Raw genomic sequence first — 20,475 nt, forward strand, 5'->3', positions numbered from 1 at the left:
TGAACGAGTGGCCTTTGAGGACTTTCTATTGGGGTCTTCTACTGTCCGGAGCAATTTTCAGTGGCAGTATCCTGAACCTTACATACCATATCCTTCGACACATCAAAAACAATTCCGTGGCTTGCATTCTGTTTTTCTGATTGCTACAGGCCATTCATTGAGCCAGCATATGGTACACGTTGTGCCCAGAAGGAAATGAGTGCATTATTCTTTTTGATATTGCTAGTGCTGGTACAACATTGCAAAACATATATGCCAATCAAGGAGAGTTTATTTCCAGTTCCAAGTTCATGAAGCTGTTGGCTTCCTCTTTGCAATTGTGTGAGCCCTGGTCTTCTTGGAAGCAGTGGCAGTGCTACATGAGCTACTACAAGACTAATTACTGCAGGTCCATGTATATACTCTTGACAGCAGGTTCAGCTATGGCCATCATCAGTCCTACAATATTGGAGTATTTGGTGCAATCATGCTATACTGGACAGGCTTGCCTTAGTGATTCTGCTTCTCTGTGCTGGAAAATTGCATGGTACAACACCTCTGAGCAAGGTGCTATGGATTGCTTGGATTCCAGAGGCAGTGTAATTCTTTCCAGTGGATATCATGTTGAGAAAGATGGTGACAAGGCTGGTTCGACCATTCCATGGGATCCTGGTGGTTCCGTCTGGTGGCGGCTTGGGGGCAAGCCGTCTTTTAAGGAATGGGGAATGTTAGCATACTACCTACGCATCGGCTCGGCAAATGGACATGGACTGGGCTGGCCCGCTTTCTACTTACCAAGCTGCTACAAATACCGAGACATGGGCTGCAGGAAGATGGCTAGGAACTGGACGGCTTCGGCCTCCCTGCTTTTGTCTTCTTCCTCCTCACGTTCCTTCTCTTCTTCATATCTAAGCTCTAGAACTCTATGAATCCATGGCTTGTAATCCTAATTGATGAATAATAGATTCATGTGAGTAAAAGGTTGTTAACAGCTCAGCCATGGGGGAGCAGTTCGTCGGCGGCGGATTCGCCGGCCTGGTCGACGCCCCATTGCCTGATTGCCTCGCCGGCTCAGCTCCTATCTCGGCTCAAGCCGTTTCTGTTGCACCTCATCCAGAAATTAGGCTCCTGTGTATGGCATGTGGGCTACGGCGATTAACTCGGGAAGACCGGTCACTTTCGGGTTTTTCGTTACTCATTAGCATAGAAATTGTGGTACGGAATTACTGTATGTACGATGATGGTGAGTACGACTTTGGTAACACAGTAAATCTGAGGGTCACTTTTTGTTTGCCAAGCAAATAAGCAGCTTGATCTAGACTATATATCGTACATGAATCGTACCAAAACCATCGTATGCGTAGCAGTGTTCTTGTGAGTATCAATTAAAAGCCTTCGGATTTGTGGTATTTGTTACCAGAGCGCTAGATATTTGTCTTTGTGCAATTTACTCCGATTTCTTTACACTTATAAAGATCTGAGTTGGTGGTCATGAGTTCACTGCAACGAGACTACCCTTAATGACTACGGAATCATCTAATTGCCACTCATTCTATGCGTAGCACGATCTTTTGACCATGCTTGATTGGTTTTCATGACTTTCAGGATATTTGTTTTTTTTCAAAAATAATATTTTGACATAATTCTTATTTATTAGAAATTTAAAAAAATATGAGCAACACATATTTAAACAACTCATGCGTAATACTAATTATTAATTTCGTAGCAGAGCACGGACATTTAGCATGGTTGTATACCAGGCTGTAATACTTAATGATATCAATTATAATTAATTATCGTGTTTCTATAAAGGGGGAGCAAAAGGAAGTCATCTGGGATATGCAAAACGAGAAATCGATAGATCTCAGACTACTCTTGTTCTTCATCAAGCCGCATCTATCTTTCTCCTGCTAGCTAGCTACTAGATACTTACGTACATAGGAGTATAGTAAGATGGGGAGATCCATCCTCCTCCTCGTCTCCGCTGTCCTCCTTCTCAATGCTCACCTAGGGTCGTGTGGCTGCTTCAAGCGCATCTTCAGCTTCGGCGACTCCATCATCGACACCGGCAACTTCGCCCATGCAGCCGGCAATAATCCAGGCCCGATCATCGAGTGGCCTTATGGCATGACCTTCTTCCACCACCCCACTGGCCGCGTCTCTGATGGCCGTGTCATCGTGGATTTCTACGGTGCGTACGTATATGCACATTTCGCTCGTAATTAACGATTATTAATTCTTGAGTTAATTCGGATCTATAAGTATATCTGAGAATCCAAATTTGGTTCGTATACTATATATGTTTCATCGCAGTGCAAGCGTTGGGCCTGCCATTTTTGCCGCCGAGCATGGTCGGGGAGGAGGCAGAGCAGTTCCCAACTGGCGCCAACTTCGCCGTGTTTGGTGCTCTGGGGCTGACCCCGGACTACTACATGCGCCGGTACAACTTCTCGATGCCGATGCCTTGGTGCCTCGACAGGCAGCTCGATTCCTTTAAGAAGGTGCTCGCGCGGATAGCTCCGGGACCCGGTACACGTACGTATATACACGTGTGCATACCTCGTCGATCCACCCGCAAAAAAAAATACCTCGTCGATCCGTACGTATATACACGTGCACGTGTTTATTGATCTTAATCTTACCTGCTGATCAGGTGCAACCAAGAATCTGCTGAGAGAGTCCCTGTTAGTGATGGGCGAGATCGGTGGCAACGACTACAACTTCTGGTTCTTCAACACTAAGACCAGCAGGGACAGGGAGACGCCCGAGCAGTACATGCCCGACGTGGTTGCCCGCATCGGCGCCGGCGTCCAGGAGGTGATCGGTCTCGGCGCCAAGACGATCCTTGTCCCGGGGAACTTCCCCATCGGCTGCGTGCCCCGCTACCTCAGTAGTTTCCGGAGCAACAACCCCGCGGACTACGACGAGTTCCACTGCCTCAGGTGGTTCAACGACTTCTCCCAGAAGCATAACCGGATGCTGGTGCAGGAGATCAACCGGCTCAAGTCGCAGAACCCCGGCGTCAAGATCATCTACGCCGACTACTTCGCCGCTGCCATGGAATTCGTCAAGAATCCCCATAAATATGGTAATTCATTACTTCCACAAGTTTCTATATATAACTCTCCATACGTCTTTGAGCCATCCATCCATAGAAATCATCATGGATCACCCGGACTAGCAGACGTGCTGATGATCATTTGCTTCCTCTCCGCATGAATTGGACAGGTATCGATGACCCTCTGACGGCATGTTGTGGTGGCAACGGCCCGTATCATACTGGTAAGGATTGCGACAAGAATGCCAAGATCTGGGGCAACCCGGCAAATTTCGCAAGCTGGGACCAGCTCCACATGACGGAGAAGGCCTACAATGTCATCGCCGATGGGGTGTTGAACGGCCCGTACGCCGACATCCCGTTGCTCCACGCATGCTAGAAGAATCTCTCCACCCTTTTCTGTTCATTTTTGGGACAGAACGTTTGCTACTTTGCTAGATATAAGATATGTGTTAGACTTCTAGAGATTCTTGTATCGATCACCACAGAATTATTGAGAAATATAATCCTTGAATAAGATATATGCTCCTATATATATGTTACGTTACATCCAGTTCGTGAAATGTTTGGACCACCTACATGGCAATGAGTCTGCAGATTATTGCATTTGCCAAAAAAAGCACACATAAATCGCCAAACATGTTGGACCAATCGTCCGAACTCTGGACTCGTGTACAGATAATATATACTCACTCCGTTTCATACTAAATGACTCAAATTTGCCTAAATTAATATGAATGTATCTATGCCTAAAAAACAATACATGTAATAGAAAGTCACTTAATATGAGACGGGGGGAGTATATACTCGGCGCCAAATAATTAACTTTGTAGATCCCAAAGAAAACATGTGTGCAGTACTGTGAATGGCAAAGTCTCCACTGGTAGGACCGTCCTACCACAGGATGACACCTGGCATGCATATGAACCTGGCCACATATACGAAAATGATATCTGAATAAAATATTGATATTGTGATGAATTTTGATTGATAAAGTAATGAAATATGAATGTATAATATTCATATTTTTATCATAGTGAAATTTGATTGATATTTGAAGTTAGATTGATATAGTAACGAAATAATGATATGTTAATAACTTTTAATGGTAGATCAATGAAATAATATTTTAAAATAATAATATTCATTTGGTATGAAATTAATTTGATTAATATTGGATCTTTGGGCTCCGGTAGAAAAGCCCCTTTATTTGCATTTTGAACGCCAAGAATTGCAACATTGTTGATTATTGGATGGCCGATGAAGCTAGTACTCCTAATCCAACATGAATTTTTTTGACACTCCATTCTCACCAAGGTACGATACTTGACACTCCCGTCAAAATCATTTTGCATGACGAGCACATGTCATCATTCCTTATCAATCTTGCTCGAAGCTCCCAGAGTACGGTCTTTCATACATGGCCGCATGGTGTCGGTTTTTCAGTTTCATTTGTTTCGGTTAATACAGTTTACGGTTCGGTTACGGCTATAACCTAATTTCGTTTGGTTTCGGTAATAACCAATTAACCAAAATTGACGCGAATAATGTTTGATCAACCCATTATCTTAGAGCTGTTCTGCAGTACCTTGAAATTATTATGAACCATTCATTTTTTCAATCTAAGGACTCAGATAAACTGTTACTCCTTACTACTCCAACTTGGACAAGTGGAGTATCAACTCAAAATTAGAGGGAGTACTAGGGAGGAGGGGCACTTACGTCGTCAATCCAATATCGAGAGATAAAAGACAGAGAGCAGCGGCGACCGCGACGAGGGCGGCGCCAGCGCGGGAGGAGGGCGCTGGAGGAGGGCGGCCGCGGCGACGCTAGAGGAGGGCTGAGGAGGAGGACGGACACGGGGAGGGCGACGTCAGTGCTGGAGGAGCCGAGGAGGCCGGACGTCTGCAGCAGGGGCGGCGCCCGCGGCGGCGCGAGGAGGCTCGAGCGACAAGATTGATTAGGAAAACGGGGAAAGAATAATTGATATTTAGTTTTTTAGGGTGAAATGTCTATAATGCCCTTCCCTAATACTCCATTTAGTCTAATGAAATATTAGTTACCGTAGAATTCGTCTTATCTTATGGTGCACATATCTCAATTTCAAAACTGGCCTACAACTACTAGGTACAGTACTGTCTACGTATTAGAAATGCCCCCAAAAGAGAAGCTCTTAGCCATGCTACTGTGGACTGTGGACTGTGGCAGGTACAGCCGTGCACTCTCGCCAACGAACTCACAACAGTTCGATTGAACTGTTTTTACATCGAAAGAAAATTGTCATGGGCCTTGGAACTGTTACCTGCTCAAAGCAACTCACCCGGGCTGTTGTAATGATGGGCTTGGATCATCTTTGCCCTCCCGCTCGCGCTAGTATGTAGTACTGTGCGTATGGCAAATGTGTCAAGTGGAATCCTACCAATAACTCACTTATATGCTAAACTTTAATTTTATTTTAAATCTGGAGCCAAAAGTTTAAACTAGCAAATCCCTGTCTAGAAGTGAACTTAAGCGGAATCCCACTTACATCCCTAGTACGAAGTAGAAGCCATGCATTTGTCCCACCTCGCTGGGAGCTAACAAGGGGCCCCAAGCTGATGCCTTCGAAACGGACCACCACGTTTGAAATTGGTAGAAGCTGCCACGCCGAGCCAAATAAATGTTTTTTCGGTTCTATTCGGTTAACCTGGTTTTGTTGATTTTTAACCGAAATAACCAAAAGCCATTCGGTTCGGCAGTTTGCTAGCCGTAACCATTACCCAAAAAAAACAGAATTTGGTTTCGGGTCGGTTTTATCAGCTTTTTAAGAAGACCGTAGAAGAGACATCATGATTGACAACATATATACAATTTTTGTAAGGTAAGGCATCATTAATGAGTTTATTTTGACCGAGAACACGTGCACCAGCTATATATGAATGATTATACTATCAATACGTCACGGCCCATGAGAAAAATGGAGCGACAACGACAACAATGCTGATGTCATCACGAAGAAAATCGGGTATATATATGCGCATCTCACCGGTGGCAGTGTGTTTTTTCTCAAGCATGAACATGCTTCTAGCATGATGTGTTAGCCCTTCACCCTCCTTCAAAACGTCGGCACCATCGGCCACACAATTACTTATCCATCAAGGGCTGGATATTATCTTCTGCTCCGCGCAAGACCGCTTCTTCGGCAAGGACATGCAGGGTTAGGTTTTCCCGCTTTATGTGACAACACTCATAGGTACCCCCCCCACACGGTCTTAGAGGAAGGAAGGCGGAGAGATCACAGTGATGGTGGTGGCCGCGTCGCTTGGAGGTCAAGATGATGGTGAGTAGGTTTTCGGTTTATCTTTCCCAACAAAATATTTGCTAAGCACTTGTACCAAAATGGTTTAGTGCTTTTAGTCTTAATTGGTTTTCCTTTCAAACTTATGTGAATTTGGGTTTTCGCTTCTAGTCTTTCTGTCCTGATTAAGCTTCCACTTCTGTCTTGATTTTGCATTCATGTTTGACCTCCAGTTCCTCATCTTGATTTGTTTTAATTTCTTTTTCCAATCTGCTTGTCCTAATAAGTTAGTTTGAGTTTATATAGACTCTAGGTGTTTTTGTTTAAAAAATAAAATTTTGCATCCAAAATCATGTTGAGATACTATTGTATCTCGATCTGCAGTCATGTTTGCTCTCGTTTGACTCAAGTTCTATTGTATTTACCTCAAATTTATTCCCCAATTTAAATACATCTGTAATCTGCGTATTATTGTAGAATTACTATTTCCTCATGCGTGAGGGATGAAGGCAGAGATAAAGCACGAAGTATATGCTCGAGCATTTTCGCTAAGTGTACGGTGCGATATTCTTGCATTCGAAGCAGGTCTTGATCGGTGGGCGGGTGCTTTGATCGGCGGATATGGAGAGTATTATTGTTCTTGAACAAATATTTAATACATTTGTATCTTTTGAAGTTAATTCGCATGCATATCTTCTGAAGTTTATATTGGATATTGTATATACTAGCAACATTTAAGATTTCATATCTCCTTGGATTTGATAGTGTCATGCATGAATAATTTATTGTTCATCATATTTCGAGAGGATTTAAACATAACCTTTAGGCTTTGTTTGGATGTAGACATTGAGAAGCTTGGCATTGAATTGGCTCCAATGCCAATTTCATGGGATATTGATATTGAGATCGGATGCCAATATTTCTGTTTGGATGTTTTGATATTCGGAACCCAGACTTGATATTGAGGTTGAATACCAAATCCTATTTGGATGGCCAAGTGATGCATTGAAATTATTCTGTTCACAGGTGCAAAGAAAATGAATCTGGAATGGAGTTACACACAAATCTGAAACTAGGTCTAGATTGCTTATTTATTCATTACATCCAGGACAGCATGTCGCCGATTATTATTCCAAATAATAAATACAACAGCCGAAGAACAGGCGCTAGATATGAGGTAATACATATAGCTTTGCATTCAGATAGAATAAAATTACAGATGGAGTCATGGAGGGTTTGGAGATCTCTATGATCCCACCCACATTATGTTCCTCTGCCGACGAGCATCAACACAGAAGAACCACAACAGAAGACCAAACAGTCTCTAGGAAGAAATTAACCCTTTGAAACAGAATACAATGATGAACCGTGTGCTCCTCTGTTGCAACTCCTAAAGTAAGCTAAATTCCTATACAGCGTCATCAGCATGAAAAATCTTTTCCCCTTTTCTAAAATATCAGAATCACCATCAGCTCACTGCCTTCACTGTTCTCCCCATACTGGCATCACCCAGCCCAGAATCAGGCAGCACGATGCTTTGATGTAATCCAACAATTTTTACCTCTAGTTCTGAAGGGAAATCGCAGATCGGGGTGGAAATCGCCAATCGTCTTGCTGTTCTTGCCCACGCGTGCTGCACAGAGGTGAGTTCCAAATCAGATCGAATAGGGAGAGGGAAGGCATCGGGGCAGCAACAGCAAGAGGAGGTGGAGGAGGGGAGGAGGCTACCTGCTGGAGACTGCCGCCGCCTGAGCCAGTCGCCGGGTCGCCTCCGCCTAGGCCCACGGTCTGCAGGTGACCGGCGGAGATCGAGGAAGAGGGGTGAGAGGGGAGGGAGGCGGGGCGTGAAGGGGCCGCTGGAGAAGGAGGAGACGGGCAGGAGCAGTACCTCCGCCGCCGCCGGGAGCTCGCGTGGGTCGCGTGAGCGTTGGCTCGAGACTGAGGAGAAACTGGTCTGCGTGGGTCGCGTGAGAATTAGAAGGGAGAAGGGAAAAAGAAATTGCGTCCGTGAGGACTCGAGCGCGGGTGTCTGTCGATGTAGCAAGCAAATCCCGAATGCCGCACGATGTCGAGGGGTTTACCTCGACTTTGGCTGCTACCCGGTTTTTGCCTGCTGGGCTCGATGTGCAATATTGGCAGATTAATGTCTAAGCCAGCCAAACACATTACAATGTCAATGTCTAATATCTAGCCCTAATGTCTACATCAAAACAAGATGTCAGAGATCACCGCAATAAATGTCTGTCGCATGCATTGATTATATAATTTTATACGATGACACTATTAATCACTATCATTTATACATGTTTGTACTATTGTATCTCGATCTGCAGTGATGTTTTCTCTCCTTTGACTCAAGTTCTATTGTATTTACCTCAAATTTATTCCCCAATTTAAATACATTTGTAATCTGCGTATTATTGTAGAATTACTATTTCCTCATGCGTGAGGGATGAAGGCAAAGATAAAGAACGAAGTATATGCTCGGGCATTTTCGCTAAGTGTACGGTGCGATATTCTTGCATTCGAAGCAGGTCTTGATCGGTGGGCGGGTGCTTTGTTCGGTGGATATGGAGAGTATTATTGTTCTTGAACAAATATTTAATACATTTGTATCTTTTGAAGTTAATTCACATGGCATGCATATCTTATGAAGTTTATATTGGATATTGTATATACTAGCAACATTTAAGATTTCACATCTCCTTGGATTTGATAGTGTCATGCATGAATAATTCATTGTTCATCAAATTTCCAGAGGATTTAAACATAACATTTTGAGATCACCACAATAAATGTCTGTCGCATGCAATGATTATATAATCGTATACGATGACACTATTAATCACTATCATTTATACATGTTTGTACTATGGTATCTCGATCTGCAGTCATGTTTGCTCTCGTTTGACTCAAGTTCTATTGTATTTACCTCAAATTTATTCCCCAATTTAAATACATCTGTAATCTGCGTATTATTGTAGAATTACTATTTCCTCATGCGTGAGGGATGAAGGCAGAGATAAAGAACGAAGTATATGCTCGAGCATTTTCGCTAAGTGTACGGTGCGATATTCTTGCATGCAAACCAGGTCTTGATCGGTGGGCGGGTGCTTTGATCGGCGGACATGGAGAGTATTATTGTTCTTGAACAAATATTTAATACATTTGTATCTTTTGGAGTTAATTCACATGGCATGCATATCTTCTGAGGTTTATATTGGATATTGTATATACTAGCAACATTTAAGATTTCATATCTCCTTGGATTTGATAGTGTCATGCATGAATAATTCATTGTTCATCGATTTAAACATAACCTTTTGAGATCACCACAATAAATGTCCGTCGCATGCATTGAATATGTATAATTTTATACGATGACACTATTAATCACTATCGTTTATACATGTTTGTATGATTTCGTAGTGGAGAGGCTATAAAAAGAGGTCCAATGAATGGATATGCCAAGCTGCATAATTGAGTAGCAAAAAGGAGTAGTAACAAGATGGGTGGTTCCGGTTGTTCCATTTCCATTTCCATGTGCATCCTCCTTGTAGGCGTCGTCCTACTGCTCAGCGCTCAGGTAGGGTCGTGTAGTTGCTACAGGCGCATCTTCGCGCTCGGCGACTCCATAACTGACACCGGCAACTTTGCGTTCTCAAGCGTTCCAGAAAACCCAATCAAGCACCTCCCGTTTGGGATGACCTACTTCCACCAGCCCACGGGCCGCATCTCTGACGGCCGCGTCATCATCGATTTCATCGGTGAGTGCTGTGGCTAATAACACACTCCCTCCGTCTAAATACTTGTCGTTTTTTTAGTACAAAAGTTTGTACTAAAACAGCGACAAGTATTTAGGAACGGAGGAAGTACAATAGTACTGCAAGAATACAATAGAGTTAGTGCATAACAAATACAGTATACGGTAACATGGATATGTGTGGCAGCGCAAGCGCTGGGACTGCCACTCGTACCACCAAGCTTGCCCGAGCAGCACTCGGCGCAGTTCCCTGCCGGTGCCAACTTCGCCGCATTCGGTGCCACGGCGCTGCCAAAGGATTACTTAAAAGGAAAGTGGGGCATCGATGCGGTCACATATGCCTCCCTGGGCGTCCAGATGGACTGTTTCAAAGAAGTAGTGCACCGAATAGCTCCAGGAGGCGGTAAATATCAACCATGCCATCATTTTTTTAGCTACCCGTTGATATTTTCTACGTCAGGCTAAATAATTAATTTGCTCTTCTCGTTCGTATGCTGATCGATCGATCTGCCAGATGTTAGGAGAGTCCTGAGCGAGTCTCTCATCGTGTTGGGCGAGATCGGTGGCAACGAGTACAACTTCTTGTTCTTGAAGCATGATCGTCCTCGTGAAACAGCCTACCAACTCATGCCAGAAGTTGTCGGCATCATAAGCAGTACTGCGCAGGTAGCTAGGTAGCCCGTACAAAACATGCATATATTTCGATCCCCAACCCATATACTGTTTGTAGCATATATATATAAGTTCAAGTTATAAAGAACGAAAAAATAACAGCATAACAAATCAACCATGGCAATGTACATATAGGAGCTCATCGATATGGGCGCGAAGACAATCTTGATCCCGGGGAACTTCCCCATCGGGTGCGTGCCTAAGTACCTGGACATTCTCGGGAAGTTCGCCAACCCTCCGGACTACGACCAGTTCGGCTGCCTCAGTTGGTTCAACGACTTCTCCCAGAGGCACAACCAGGCGCTCTCCAATGAGATCAATCGCCTCAGCGCGCAGCACCCGGGCGTCAAGCTCATCTACGCCGACTACTACGGTGCCGCCATGGAGGTCTTCAAGAATCCAGGCAGATACGGTTAGTATACGGAAATGCTCCATCAATCGATCAAATTTCTCCTAAATTAACGGTGTCATATATAAACTATGTTGCTCGTTCTGCGTGTGTGCAGGTATTCGTGATCCTCTGGTCGCGTGCTGCGGAGGCAAGGACCGGCACCACACCGGGCAGGATTGCAGCCAGAGCGCCGTTATGTGGGGCGACCCGGCGAATTTCGCGAGCTGGGACGGTATGCACATGACTGAGAAGGCCTACAACGGCATCGCCGATGGGGTGCTGCACGGACCGTTCGCCAACCCGCCCCTGCTAAACTCTTGCTAGAATGAATCCTTCTGTCCTTGTTACCCTGAAACAAATTAACTGTTCTCGTCGTCTATACTTCCTGTACTTGAACTTTGAAAGAAATTAATAAATTGATTTCCAGGGTATAGCATATATACATCTGTCGCCTAAAAGTACTGCCTTTTACTGCGCAATCCATGCCTTAATATTTCAGTGATTTGTGTCAAGTCGACATGTGACGCAAAAAATAAATGACACAATACAGGCGATGGGCCATACCTCCAATTGAGTCTTTTACGGGAGTATAATGACTTCACTGATTGCTCAACATTTACGGGCTTATATGACCTGTCGTTGTATAAGCAAAACTAAAATAAAAATACAAGCACGTTTGGCTTTTTTTTTAGAAACATCTTGCTTTATATTCAATAAACAAAGTACAAGTGATCGAACAAAAACCAACAACAAAAAACCCTAATGAAACTAAAAGTTACATCAAGATTCTTTGAAATAAACAACTCTTGATCCGTCATGCGTATCTTGAAAACTCTCCATGTCTTCGGTGATGAAATTGCAGAAGACCAAATCTGCATAACCTGGACTAACCTTGTAGGTTTTGAATAGCCGCATGAGTCGTCCACCGCAACCGATGAGAACCTAATATCGTTGAACGCACTCTGGCCGGGGACACGCCCTTTGCAAGGGAGGTTGTCGATCTGCTGATTCGTCGCCAAACCCACTGGAAGGAAGACTAAAATAACAAAAAAACAAACTGTGAGATTTGCTAGCTCCATAGGGTAGATCGAGTTGACTACGCCAGAAGAGGATGGAGCCGGAAGACTATTATTTCATACGTACGCTGTCGCCTCCTCCACCAAGACGCTGTCGCGAGGACACAAAACCTCACAAAGAAGGTAGACAAACTGCAGGCAGACGTTGATCTATGGTTCCCCTCGTCGCCCGATGCAAAATCGGCGGTCGGAGACGAGGGCCACCGGAAGAAAAACGCTGATCCGAAGGTTCCTGACGGTTAGAGTTCACCTAAGCACGTTTGGTGTTAAACCTAAAGAGCCATGGAGGCCCGCCAGCGGCAGCAATGCTGGCCCGTGGCCGAGCTGCATTCATAATGGTAAAACCATGCACGTAGCTGGCCCAAATATGAATTTTTTTTGAGGAAATTGGCCAGGGGACACCGTTATTTTGTTGCCCAAACACACCGTCTGATTGTGAATTTGTTGGGTACCATTACAATTTTGTGACCATTTGCTAAAACACATCGTCGGTCCAAAAACGGAAAGTTGACTTTTCAGTTGCCGTGAAATTATCATATTACCCTTCTCTTCTTTCTCCAGAACCAGAACTGTCTCTTCCGCCGCTGCTGCCGTTGCTCCCGGCCGCTGCCCGCCCTGCTCTGTCGCCCGCAAGACCGCCTCCCTCTGCCGCTGTCGCCGTTCCTTCGCCTCGCAGCAGCCGACTGGGCACCAGTGGAGACCGGCATGGCAAGGTGCGGTCATGGACCCTCTCCTTCCCGCAGCAGCTGACCGTGAAGGATTCACCACGCTGGACCATCGCCTACATACAGCCATGGATGCCGGCCTGTCCTGGTTGCCTGATAGGCAATTTTTGCCCAAATTTCATTCCTAATTAGATGCGAACTCCTCGTAGTAGAGTCTCTAATGCATGTCGCTATTAATTTGCATAGGATGGACAGTAGTTCAGCTACTAGAATTGATGTCCGGGTTTGTGCATATGCTGAATTTGGTGATAATGGGGCACAAGTTTGGCATCCGACTAGGGATGAACTGAAAATTGTAGACAGAGATTGTGTTAATTTCAAAGATTTCTGTGAAAAACTAGACGAAGAAATGAAACATGACTCGATCAGAAGTTGTTAATCACTTTCTGGAATAAAGCTATCCATTAATTTTCGTTTTTGGATCAGCGATATGTTTCAACAAATGGTCACAAAATTGTAATGGTAACCAGCAAATCCACGATTGAGCGGTGTGTTTGGACAAAGGTCACAAAATAACGGTGTCGCCTGCCAATTTCCCTTTTTTTTTCAAACCGCGTGAGTAAGTCAAGTCGAACTCGAGAATCTCTAGGCCGCCATGCCCCCGCCGTTGCCGCCACTCGCTGCCTGCGCGCGGTCGCTGGCCGAGCTCCTAGTCGTGCTCTCAGCCGCGCGCGCGCTTCCCAAGGGGCAGCAGCTCCATGGTTTCCTCCTCAAGGGTGGCCACCTCCCAGCGATCGCCTCCTCCCACGCGCTTCTCTCCCACCACCTCCTCACCTTCTATGCCCGCTGTGCGCTCCCGGAGCTTTGCCTCCGCGCCTTCCTCGACCTCCCCGCTCCACCACCCGCTGCCGCATGGTCCTCCCTCATATCGTCCTTCGCCCAGAACGGTCTCCCCGCCGCCGCCTTTGACGCCTTCCGCCGCATGCTCGCGGCCGGGGTCCCCGCCACCGACCGCTCCATCCCCTCTGCCGCCAAGGCCGTCGCGGCTGCCGCAGACTCGTTGCGCCCTCCGCTCGCCCCGCATGCTCTCCATGGCCTTGCCTCCAAGACACCGTTCGCTGAAGACGTGTTTGTCGGGTCGGCGGTTCTTGATATGTATGCCAAGTGCGGGAACCTTCTGGACGCCCGGCGGCTGTTCGATGAAATGCCAGAGCGGAATGTTGTCTCCTGGTCCGCGCTCATTGGCGGCTATGCGGACGCTGGGATGCATCCTGCAGCGCTGTGGATATTCCGCTCGGCACTTGAGGAGGCTGTGGAGGTGAATGACTTCACAGTTTCGTGCATTGTTCGTGTGTGTGCTACGGCCACACTCTTTGATCTTGGGGCTCAGGTGCATGCACGGTCTATAAAGACAGCACTTGATGCATCACCATTTGTGGGTAGCTCACTTGTTTCCCTGTACTCAAAGTGTGGCCTTGTGGATCGTGCTTACCGGATTTTTAGTGCAGCACCTGAAAGAAACCTTGGGATTTGGAATGCAGTGCTCAATGCATCTGCACAGCATGGGCATACTGCCACAGCATTTGAGCGCTTCATGGAGATGCAAAATGACGGGTTCCGTCCCAACTACATTACCTTCCTATGTTTACTCACTGCATGTAGTCATGCTGGTCTTGTTGATGAGGGGAAGCGCTATTTTTCTCTCATGAAAGAATATACCATTGAGCCACAGGCTGAACATTATGCTGCAATGGTTGACCTACTTGGTCGTGTAGGTCGAATAACAGAAGCCTTGGAGCTTATTGAGTCAATGCCCATGGAACCACCTGAGTCTGTCTGGGGTGCACTCCTAATGGCATGCCGCATGTTCAAGGATGCTGACACAGCAGCAATTGCTGCAAAGAGGTTGTTTCAGACAGGGTCCCGCAGCTCTGGTGCGCACATGCTCTTGTCAAGCACGTATGCAGCTGCAGGAAGGCATGTTGATGCAGCACTTGCAAGGAAGGCAATGCGTGATGCAGGTGTACGGAAAGAGACTGGACTTAGCTGGCTAGAGGCTGCAGGGGAGGTGCATACTTTTGTGTCAAATTGCAGGAGACATCCAAGAAGCGACGAGATATATAATGTGCTGGAGAAAGTTGGTGAGAAGATGGAGGGTGCTGGTTATGTGGCAGACACTAGTGCAGTGGTTAAGGATGTGGCGAGGGAAGAGAAGTGTGAAACGCTAGGTTATCACAGCGAAAGGCTAGCGATAGGATTAGGCCTTCTAATTGTTCCGGAGGGTGTGCCAATCCGAGTTATGAAGAACTTACGGGTGTGTGATGATTGCCACAATGCAATTAAGTATCTCAGTAAGTGTACAGGAAGAGTCGTGATTCTCAGGGATAACCGTCGGTTTCACCGGTTTGAAGATGGGTTGTGCTCTTGTGGGGATTTCTGGTGATATATATATTCTTATCTATATCACTCTCTTTCTTATTGTTCTTGGAAGATTTGCTTCATTTGGATTCATCGACAGGGTCTTTCACTTGGAGTAAATTTGTTCGATAAATGGATTTATGTGAATTCAGTGGCTGATATGAGGCATAAAGTTGATTTTGGCATGTCCTTTTCGCATAATGGGGAGCTCCTGGATTCAATTTTAGGTTTACTTGGAATTTTTGCAAAAGCCTGACCATTTCTTATGAAACGATTATTGGATGTGCAAATCGGCCACATAATGCTGTATTTTCAGGGTCAGCATGGCACTGGGGCTTCTCCTTTGCGATATAGTTTGATGCAATGTGGGGGAGGATCCATTGAAGCTTAGCATGCTCTGCAGAATAGTTTGTCAGGATAATGAGTGGAGCACACGAACTCATGATATCATCTTATGAGTTATGACAGCATACAATGGTGCATACTTCTTTCATGTGAGCAGAGGCATAGCCTGAAATGAGTGTTGGAAACTTGGAACATTTAGTTAAGTCATGATAATTCCATTCTGTCCAGGTGAAGGTCAAAATGGGCTGCCAAACACACTAGGTATAATAGTAGCTCTCTCCACTGTTGTAAAATCAACAACTTCAAGCTTTGAAGAATCCATGTGCGTATGTCTTCTTTCTCAGGCTTGTCTTGTAATCTACACTTAGCATGTACAATCTCATTCCAATGCATTGCAAGCCTCTCCGGTTTGGATTGGACATCGTCACCTGTAATCTGAAACTGCTGGGTTTAGACATGCTCTTGTAATACAGGTCCTTTGACAGGATATGCTTATGGTCAGCCTCAGTTCAATTATTTGTCTGCTTTCTTCTGCATAGAATGACTAACTTATGGCAGACAAGTTTTGCTTGGACCAGTTTGAGCGAACCAACATAACAGACTGTCTGTTTCCTTGTAGTTGGATCTCCAACTTTTTGGAATGTCCCAAATTCTACTTGAGCATCCAAATCTGGATCAATACCAGCAAAAACATCTCTGAACAAGGTTCTAGCTCCATGCAAAATGTGTCCAAAAAGTAAGATGCAGCATGGTGAGTTTCTTACCTAGTTATTATATACTCATATCTGTTACAACATCGACCATACTATAATGTTCTATTGATCTTATAGTATTTTGAAGTAATACTGAATGTACTCCTTATCCTCTCAAAAAAAAAGAATGTACTCCTTATGAGGTACTAAATCACGTTCTTTGTAAACTCTGATCAGATCGAGAAGCAAAACCTAGTTTAATCAAGTTGATAAATTCTTAATTCCTCCTTTGCATATTTGCTAAATAATACAATGTCATCTTAAAGTAGCATTGTTAAATATTTCTCGTCCTGCCGGAGATCGTTAGGCCAGAACTTGGTAGTACACTAGGTACATTTAATAGATTATAGTTTGGAACAGGCAGATCTGAGCTGTATTGTGGCTTTAGCTTGTTATGGCTTTTTCATGTTGTACATTTAGCTTCTAAGATAAGAAAGCTTCTATAGTGCAAAAATCTGAACCAGCTAGATCTGTCTTAAACTAAAGTGGAGGGAATCCTCATTGGAATGGAGTGACTGCTAAGCTTTGCTCACCCTATTTCCCCCTACCTAATTCAGTAAATATTGTGGTTTACCATCTGTCATACATCAACTTTCCAGGATGCTCTCAGTAACAGTGAAATGATTCTTTCATCGTACATTCTGTGATCATGCCTTTCTGAACAGAATTTCTTAATTTTCTGTATGGCTATGTGTCATTACCATTCTTTTGTTAGGCAGCGACTGAGTGAGGTATGGCACTTCTTATATTTATTAATCATGGGTAGTGCAGATTTTGATATCTAAATGCTTTGGTTAGTCAACATGATTTGATGGATGCATCTCGTTTCGAAAATAGCTTGCAAACTATGATTTCATATACAATCACTTGCATCATAGGTCAGAGAAAAATCTTGCACTGATGATGCTGTCGATTGTTGGCCACAAATGGTGAACCTTTCTCTTGAGAAGCACACAATGATATGGTGTGTTGCACGTTATTTGTCTTCCTTGTTCTGGCTAGTGCCAGCTGGCATGAAGAGAATGATGGAGTTCTCTTTTGGACCTTATTTGATCCGTGCAAGCTTCTCTATGCTTTGAAATCCAGGATGGATGGTTGCTAAGTCCCGAAAGATTTGGTAGGGTGAGAGAATGACAGGGGAGCTCCTCTTCTACAAGCATATTAGACTTCAAGTTTGATGTAGAAGCCTATATATATGCAGGTCGAATAAGAAGTTGTGGACACAGGAGCACTCATGTCAAAAATTAGTTCTCTGAGAGGATTTGGAAATATTGCCAAAAGATGGAGAGAACTCAATGGTGCGAATTACTGGAAGGGTCTACTTGATCCACTTGATGTCGACCTCCGTAAGAATATCATCAACTACGGTGAGCTCTCACAGGCAGCTTACACGGGGCTCAACAGAGAGAGAAGATCAAGGTATGCAGGGTCTTGCCTCTTCAGACGCGAGGACTTCCTCAGCAGGGTGGATGTATCAAACCCTAATCTTTATGAGATTACAAAGTTCATATATGCAATGTGTACAGTCAGTTTGCCTGATGGGTTCATGATAAAGTCGTTGTCAAAGGCTGCATGGAGCAAGCAGTCAAATTGGATGGGGTTTGTTGCTGTGGCCACCGATGAGGGTAAGGAAGTGCTCGGGAGGCGGGATGTGGTGGTGGCATGGCGTGGGACAATACGGATACTAGAATGGATGGATGACCTTGATATTTCTTTGGTACCTGCTTCAGAAATAGTACGTCCAGGCAGTGCCGATGATCCCTGTGTTCATGGAGGCTGGCTGTCCGTCTACACAAGTACTGACCCGGGGTCTCGGTACAATAAACAAAGTGCACGGTATCAGGTAATTCTTGTTATTTTCGGTTCAAGCATTAGCATATCAACATAACGAATATGGTTTTCTTATCTTCTGAAGCAAACCACTTAATTAGGATATAGTCGATAACAATCTCTGTGCAGGCTAATCCCCATGATCTAAATTAGTATATATATATACTTTACAATGCATGTGCTTGAAGTTTAAGTAATCTTTCATTTGAAGTGAAGCAACATAAGGAAACTGAAGAATATGTATCGCTTGTTTGTATAAACTTGTTTATGTGCATTGCTGTTGCACATTTTAGTTTAGGGAGTAGTTGAGTGCTAGTGCGGCCCTAAAATTTCCTTGGCAAGCAACGTCAACGATTAGTCTTCAATTTTAGGAAAAACAAGTTTTCCTTCCTGTTCTTCACAATTTAGTTCTTGGTGTCTCTGTGCTCCATCTTACTACAATAAGGAAGCATCATGATGTTTTCAGGTGGAGGATAATCCCACTTGTGGTCCATCCAAAGTTAAGCCTACATAAAGGAAATCATGGCACAACAAACGTGCATTTTAAGACATTCCTGATTGGTGGGGCTATGGTGTTTGTTTAACGAAGTAGATTTTTTAAAATTGTGTCAAACTTTGCATGCATCCTTGTCTCCTTATCGTCCATATTTGGTGTGACTTCTTCATTTTACTCATCACGTGGAGATAATCCTTTACCGATCAAACTAACAAGCTTGTGACAGGTTTTGGATGAAATCAAAAGGCTACAAGATGTGTACAAGCAAGAGGAGACCAGCATCACCATAACAGGCCACAGCCTTGGAGCCGCTCTTGCGACCATCAGCGCCACCGACATTGTCTCCAACGGCTACAACCAGAGCTGCCCAGTATCAGCCTTCGTGTTTGGTAGCCCCAGAGTGGGCAACTCCGACTTTCAGAAAGCGTTTGACAGTGCAGATGATTTGAGATTGCTCCGTGTCGAGAACTCCCCCGATGTGGTCCCAAAGTGGCCAAAGCTAGGATACAGTGAGGCTGGGACAGAGCTCATGATCGACACTGGGGAGTCACCCTACATCAAGACACCCGGAAACCCCTTAACATGGCATGATATGGAGTGCTACATGCATGGGATAGCTGGGACGCAGGGGAGCAATGGAGGGTTCGAGTTGGAGGTCGATCGAGACATCGCGTTGGTGAATAAACATGAAGATGCACTGAAGAATGAGTATTCAATTCCATCGTCTTGGTGGGTGATGCAGAACAAAGGTATGGTGAAAGGCAAGGATGGTCGGTGGCATCTGGCCGACCATGAGGATGATGACTGATTTGGCTTGCCACTTGATCCTGATACAATTGTCACTACGACGACCGGGCAACAACTTGCATCTTACTACGATCATTGCCTAAAAATTTATGCGGAAATGTTCCCTAGAAAAAAAAAGGGCAATTGTTCCTCGTGTGTTCTTAACTGTTTGTGAGTGAAGAAGTATGTTTGAAATGATTTTTTTTTTCAGTGAACTGTTCTTTTGTTTCCGGGATCAGTGAAATTTTTTTAAAGTCTCGAATGCCTTTTTGTCTCTTTTCAAAACTAGTTTGTGCAAGAGTTATCTCATCGATAGGCAAACTGTTTTGTAAGAATACAAAACGCACGCAAATGGCTAATTGCCGTAAGAAAAAATAAGCACGCAAATGGCTAAGTAAAATTTCACTAGCAACTGGCCCTATACATTGTTGTCAATCTTGGATATTGTTTTCTAAGACGCAAAACACACATATTTGCATGTTACTATATCAGTTTTTTTTTTCGTTATCAAAGGTGCTAAATTCGAACTCGCTGGAAAAATCTGGCATCTTCTACTTATAAGAATACAAAAAAAAAACTGATGCAGAGATTTGGGATATTTCCTCCTTTTCCAAAAAAGAACTTGCTCCTACAAGAATACCTGCCATACTAGAAATTTCTTCAAGGAAAAAACAATCCTGTTGACAAGAAAACTTTTCTACATGTTTCAGTAAACCATCATTATAATGCCTTGTACTATGGGAGGAAGATAGAAAAACCTGGAACGTCGTATCCTTTTTATTTGAAGAAAAAACAATGGTGATGGTCTGCTTTATTGTGCATCTCCGGAGTAACCGCAAATTAAGAACCACCAAATCCAGTTTCATCAGAAAGAAAGAAAAAAAGGCCACCAAATCCAGCAGAATGCTGAGATTTGCTACCTAATGACCCAATAAATTCCACTCTCAGGTCCAGTTGTCTCCCCCTT

At 44.4% G+C, this 20,475-nt stretch overlaps 4 protein-coding genes and 2 long non-coding RNA genes across 7 annotated transcripts; 5 read left to right on the forward strand and 1 right to left on the reverse strand.

Moving 5' to 3' along the window:
* Positions 1-1,932: 1,932 nt before the first annotated feature.
* LOC100839504 (GDSL esterase/lipase At1g28600) lies at positions 1,933-3,416 on the forward strand. The gene is made up of 4 exons (XM_003566895.1): positions 1,933-2,170; positions 2,293-2,508; positions 2,633-3,067; positions 3,208-3,416. The coding sequence occupies exons 1-4, from the start codon at positions 1,933-1,935 to the stop codon at positions 3,414-3,416; spliced, it is 1,098 nt and encodes a 365-aa protein (XP_003566943.1).
* Positions 3,417-6,089: 2,673 nt separating this feature from the next.
* On the forward strand, positions 6,090-7,206 carry LOC112270554. Its single transcript, XR_002962797.1, has 2 exons — positions 6,090-6,356; positions 6,792-7,206. It is a non-coding gene; the product is annotated as an uncharacterized LOC112270554 (long non-coding RNA).
* A 279-nt stretch (positions 7,207-7,485) lies between these two features.
* On the reverse strand, positions 7,486-8,331 carry LOC106865995. The gene is made up of 2 exons (XR_001405966.2): positions 8,043-8,331; positions 7,486-7,947 (listed from the first exon to the last, which is right to left on the reverse strand). It is a non-coding gene; the product is annotated as an uncharacterized LOC106865995 (long non-coding RNA).
* Positions 8,332-9,822: 1,491 nt separating this feature from the next.
* Positions 9,823-11,561, forward strand: LOC100839808 (GDSL esterase/lipase At1g28600). Its single transcript, XM_003566896.4, has 5 exons — positions 9,823-10,081; positions 10,265-10,480; positions 10,592-10,743; positions 10,885-11,161; positions 11,256-11,561. The coding sequence occupies exons 1-5, from the start codon at positions 9,823-9,825 to the stop codon at positions 11,462-11,464; spliced, it is 1,113 nt and encodes a 370-aa protein (XP_003566944.3). The 3' UTR covers positions 11,465-11,561.
* A 1,934-nt stretch (positions 11,562-13,495) lies between these two features.
* Positions 13,496-16,071, forward strand: LOC106865933 (putative pentatricopeptide repeat-containing protein At5g52630). The gene has a single exon (XM_014897952.2). The coding sequence runs from the start codon at positions 13,537-13,539 to the stop codon at positions 15,322-15,324; it is 1,788 nt and encodes a 595-aa protein (XP_014753438.1). The 5' UTR covers positions 13,496-13,536; the 3' UTR covers positions 15,325-16,071.
* On the forward strand, positions 15,376-19,770 carry LOC100833267 (phospholipase A1-II 1). Of its 2 annotated transcripts, XM_024460088.1 has the most exons (4): positions 15,376-16,395; positions 17,483-17,513; positions 17,598-18,239; positions 18,949-19,770. In XM_024460088.1, exons 3-4 carry the CDS (start codon positions 17,631-17,633, stop codon positions 19,528-19,530), a joined length of 1,191 nt encoding a protein of 396 aa, XP_024315856.1. In that variant the 5' UTR covers positions 15,376-16,395; positions 17,483-17,513; positions 17,598-17,630; the 3' UTR covers positions 19,531-19,770. The 2 variants fall into 2 exon arrangements, with proteins under 2 accessions (XP_024315856.1, XP_014753440.1); XM_014897954.2 differs by lacking the exon at positions 17,483-17,513.
* Positions 19,771-20,475: the final 705 nt, after the last annotated feature.

This window comes from Brachypodium distachyon, chromosome 2 (genome assembly GCF_000005505.3).
Source record: "Brachypodium distachyon strain Bd21 chromosome 2, Brachypodium_distachyon_v3.0, whole genome shotgun sequence".
In the NCBI taxonomy this organism is placed as follows: Eukaryota; Viridiplantae; Streptophyta; class Magnoliopsida; order Poales; family Poaceae; genus Brachypodium; species Brachypodium distachyon.

What these genes read in the sequence shown, in the direction of transcription:
- LOC100839504 (XM_003566895.1), top strand. Translation starts at nt 1,933, where the DNA reads ATGGGGAGATCCATCCTCCTCCTCGTCTCCGCTGTCCTCCTTCTCAAT. An exon ending in TGTCATCGTGGATTTCTACG is followed by an intron (nt 2,171 to 2,292) that starts GTGCGTACGTAT and finishes GTTTCATCGCAG; the next exon opens with TGCAAGCGTTGGGCCTGCCA. An exon ending in CAAGAATCCCCATAAATATG is followed by an intron (nt 3,068 to 3,207) that starts GTAATTCATTAC and finishes TGAATTGGACAG; the next exon opens with GTATCGATGACCCTCTGACG.
- LOC100839808 (XM_003566896.4), top strand. Translation starts at nt 9,823, where the DNA reads ATGGGTGGTTCCGGTTGTTCCATTTCCATTTCCATGTGCATCCTCCTT. An exon ending in CCGAATAGCTCCAGGAGGCG is followed by an intron (nt 10,481 to 10,591) that starts GTAAATATCAAC and finishes TCGATCTGCCAG; the next exon opens with ATGTTAGGAGAGTCCTGAGC. An exon ending in TCATAAGCAGTACTGCGCAG is followed by an intron (nt 10,744 to 10,884) that starts GTAGCTAGGTAG and finishes ATGTACATATAG; the next exon opens with GAGCTCATCGATATGGGCGC.
- LOC106865933 (XM_014897952.2), top strand. Translation starts at nt 13,537, where the DNA reads ATGCCCCCGCCGTTGCCGCCACTCGCTGCCTGCGCGCGGTCGCTGGCC.
- LOC100833267 (XM_024460088.1), top strand. Translation starts at nt 17,631, where the DNA reads ATGTCAAAAATTAGTTCTCTGAGAGGATTTGGAAATATTGCCAAAAGA. An exon ending in AACAAAGTGCACGGTATCAG is followed by an intron (nt 18,240 to 18,948) that starts GTAATTCTTGTT and finishes AGCTTGTGACAG; the next exon opens with GTTTTGGATGAAATCAAAAG.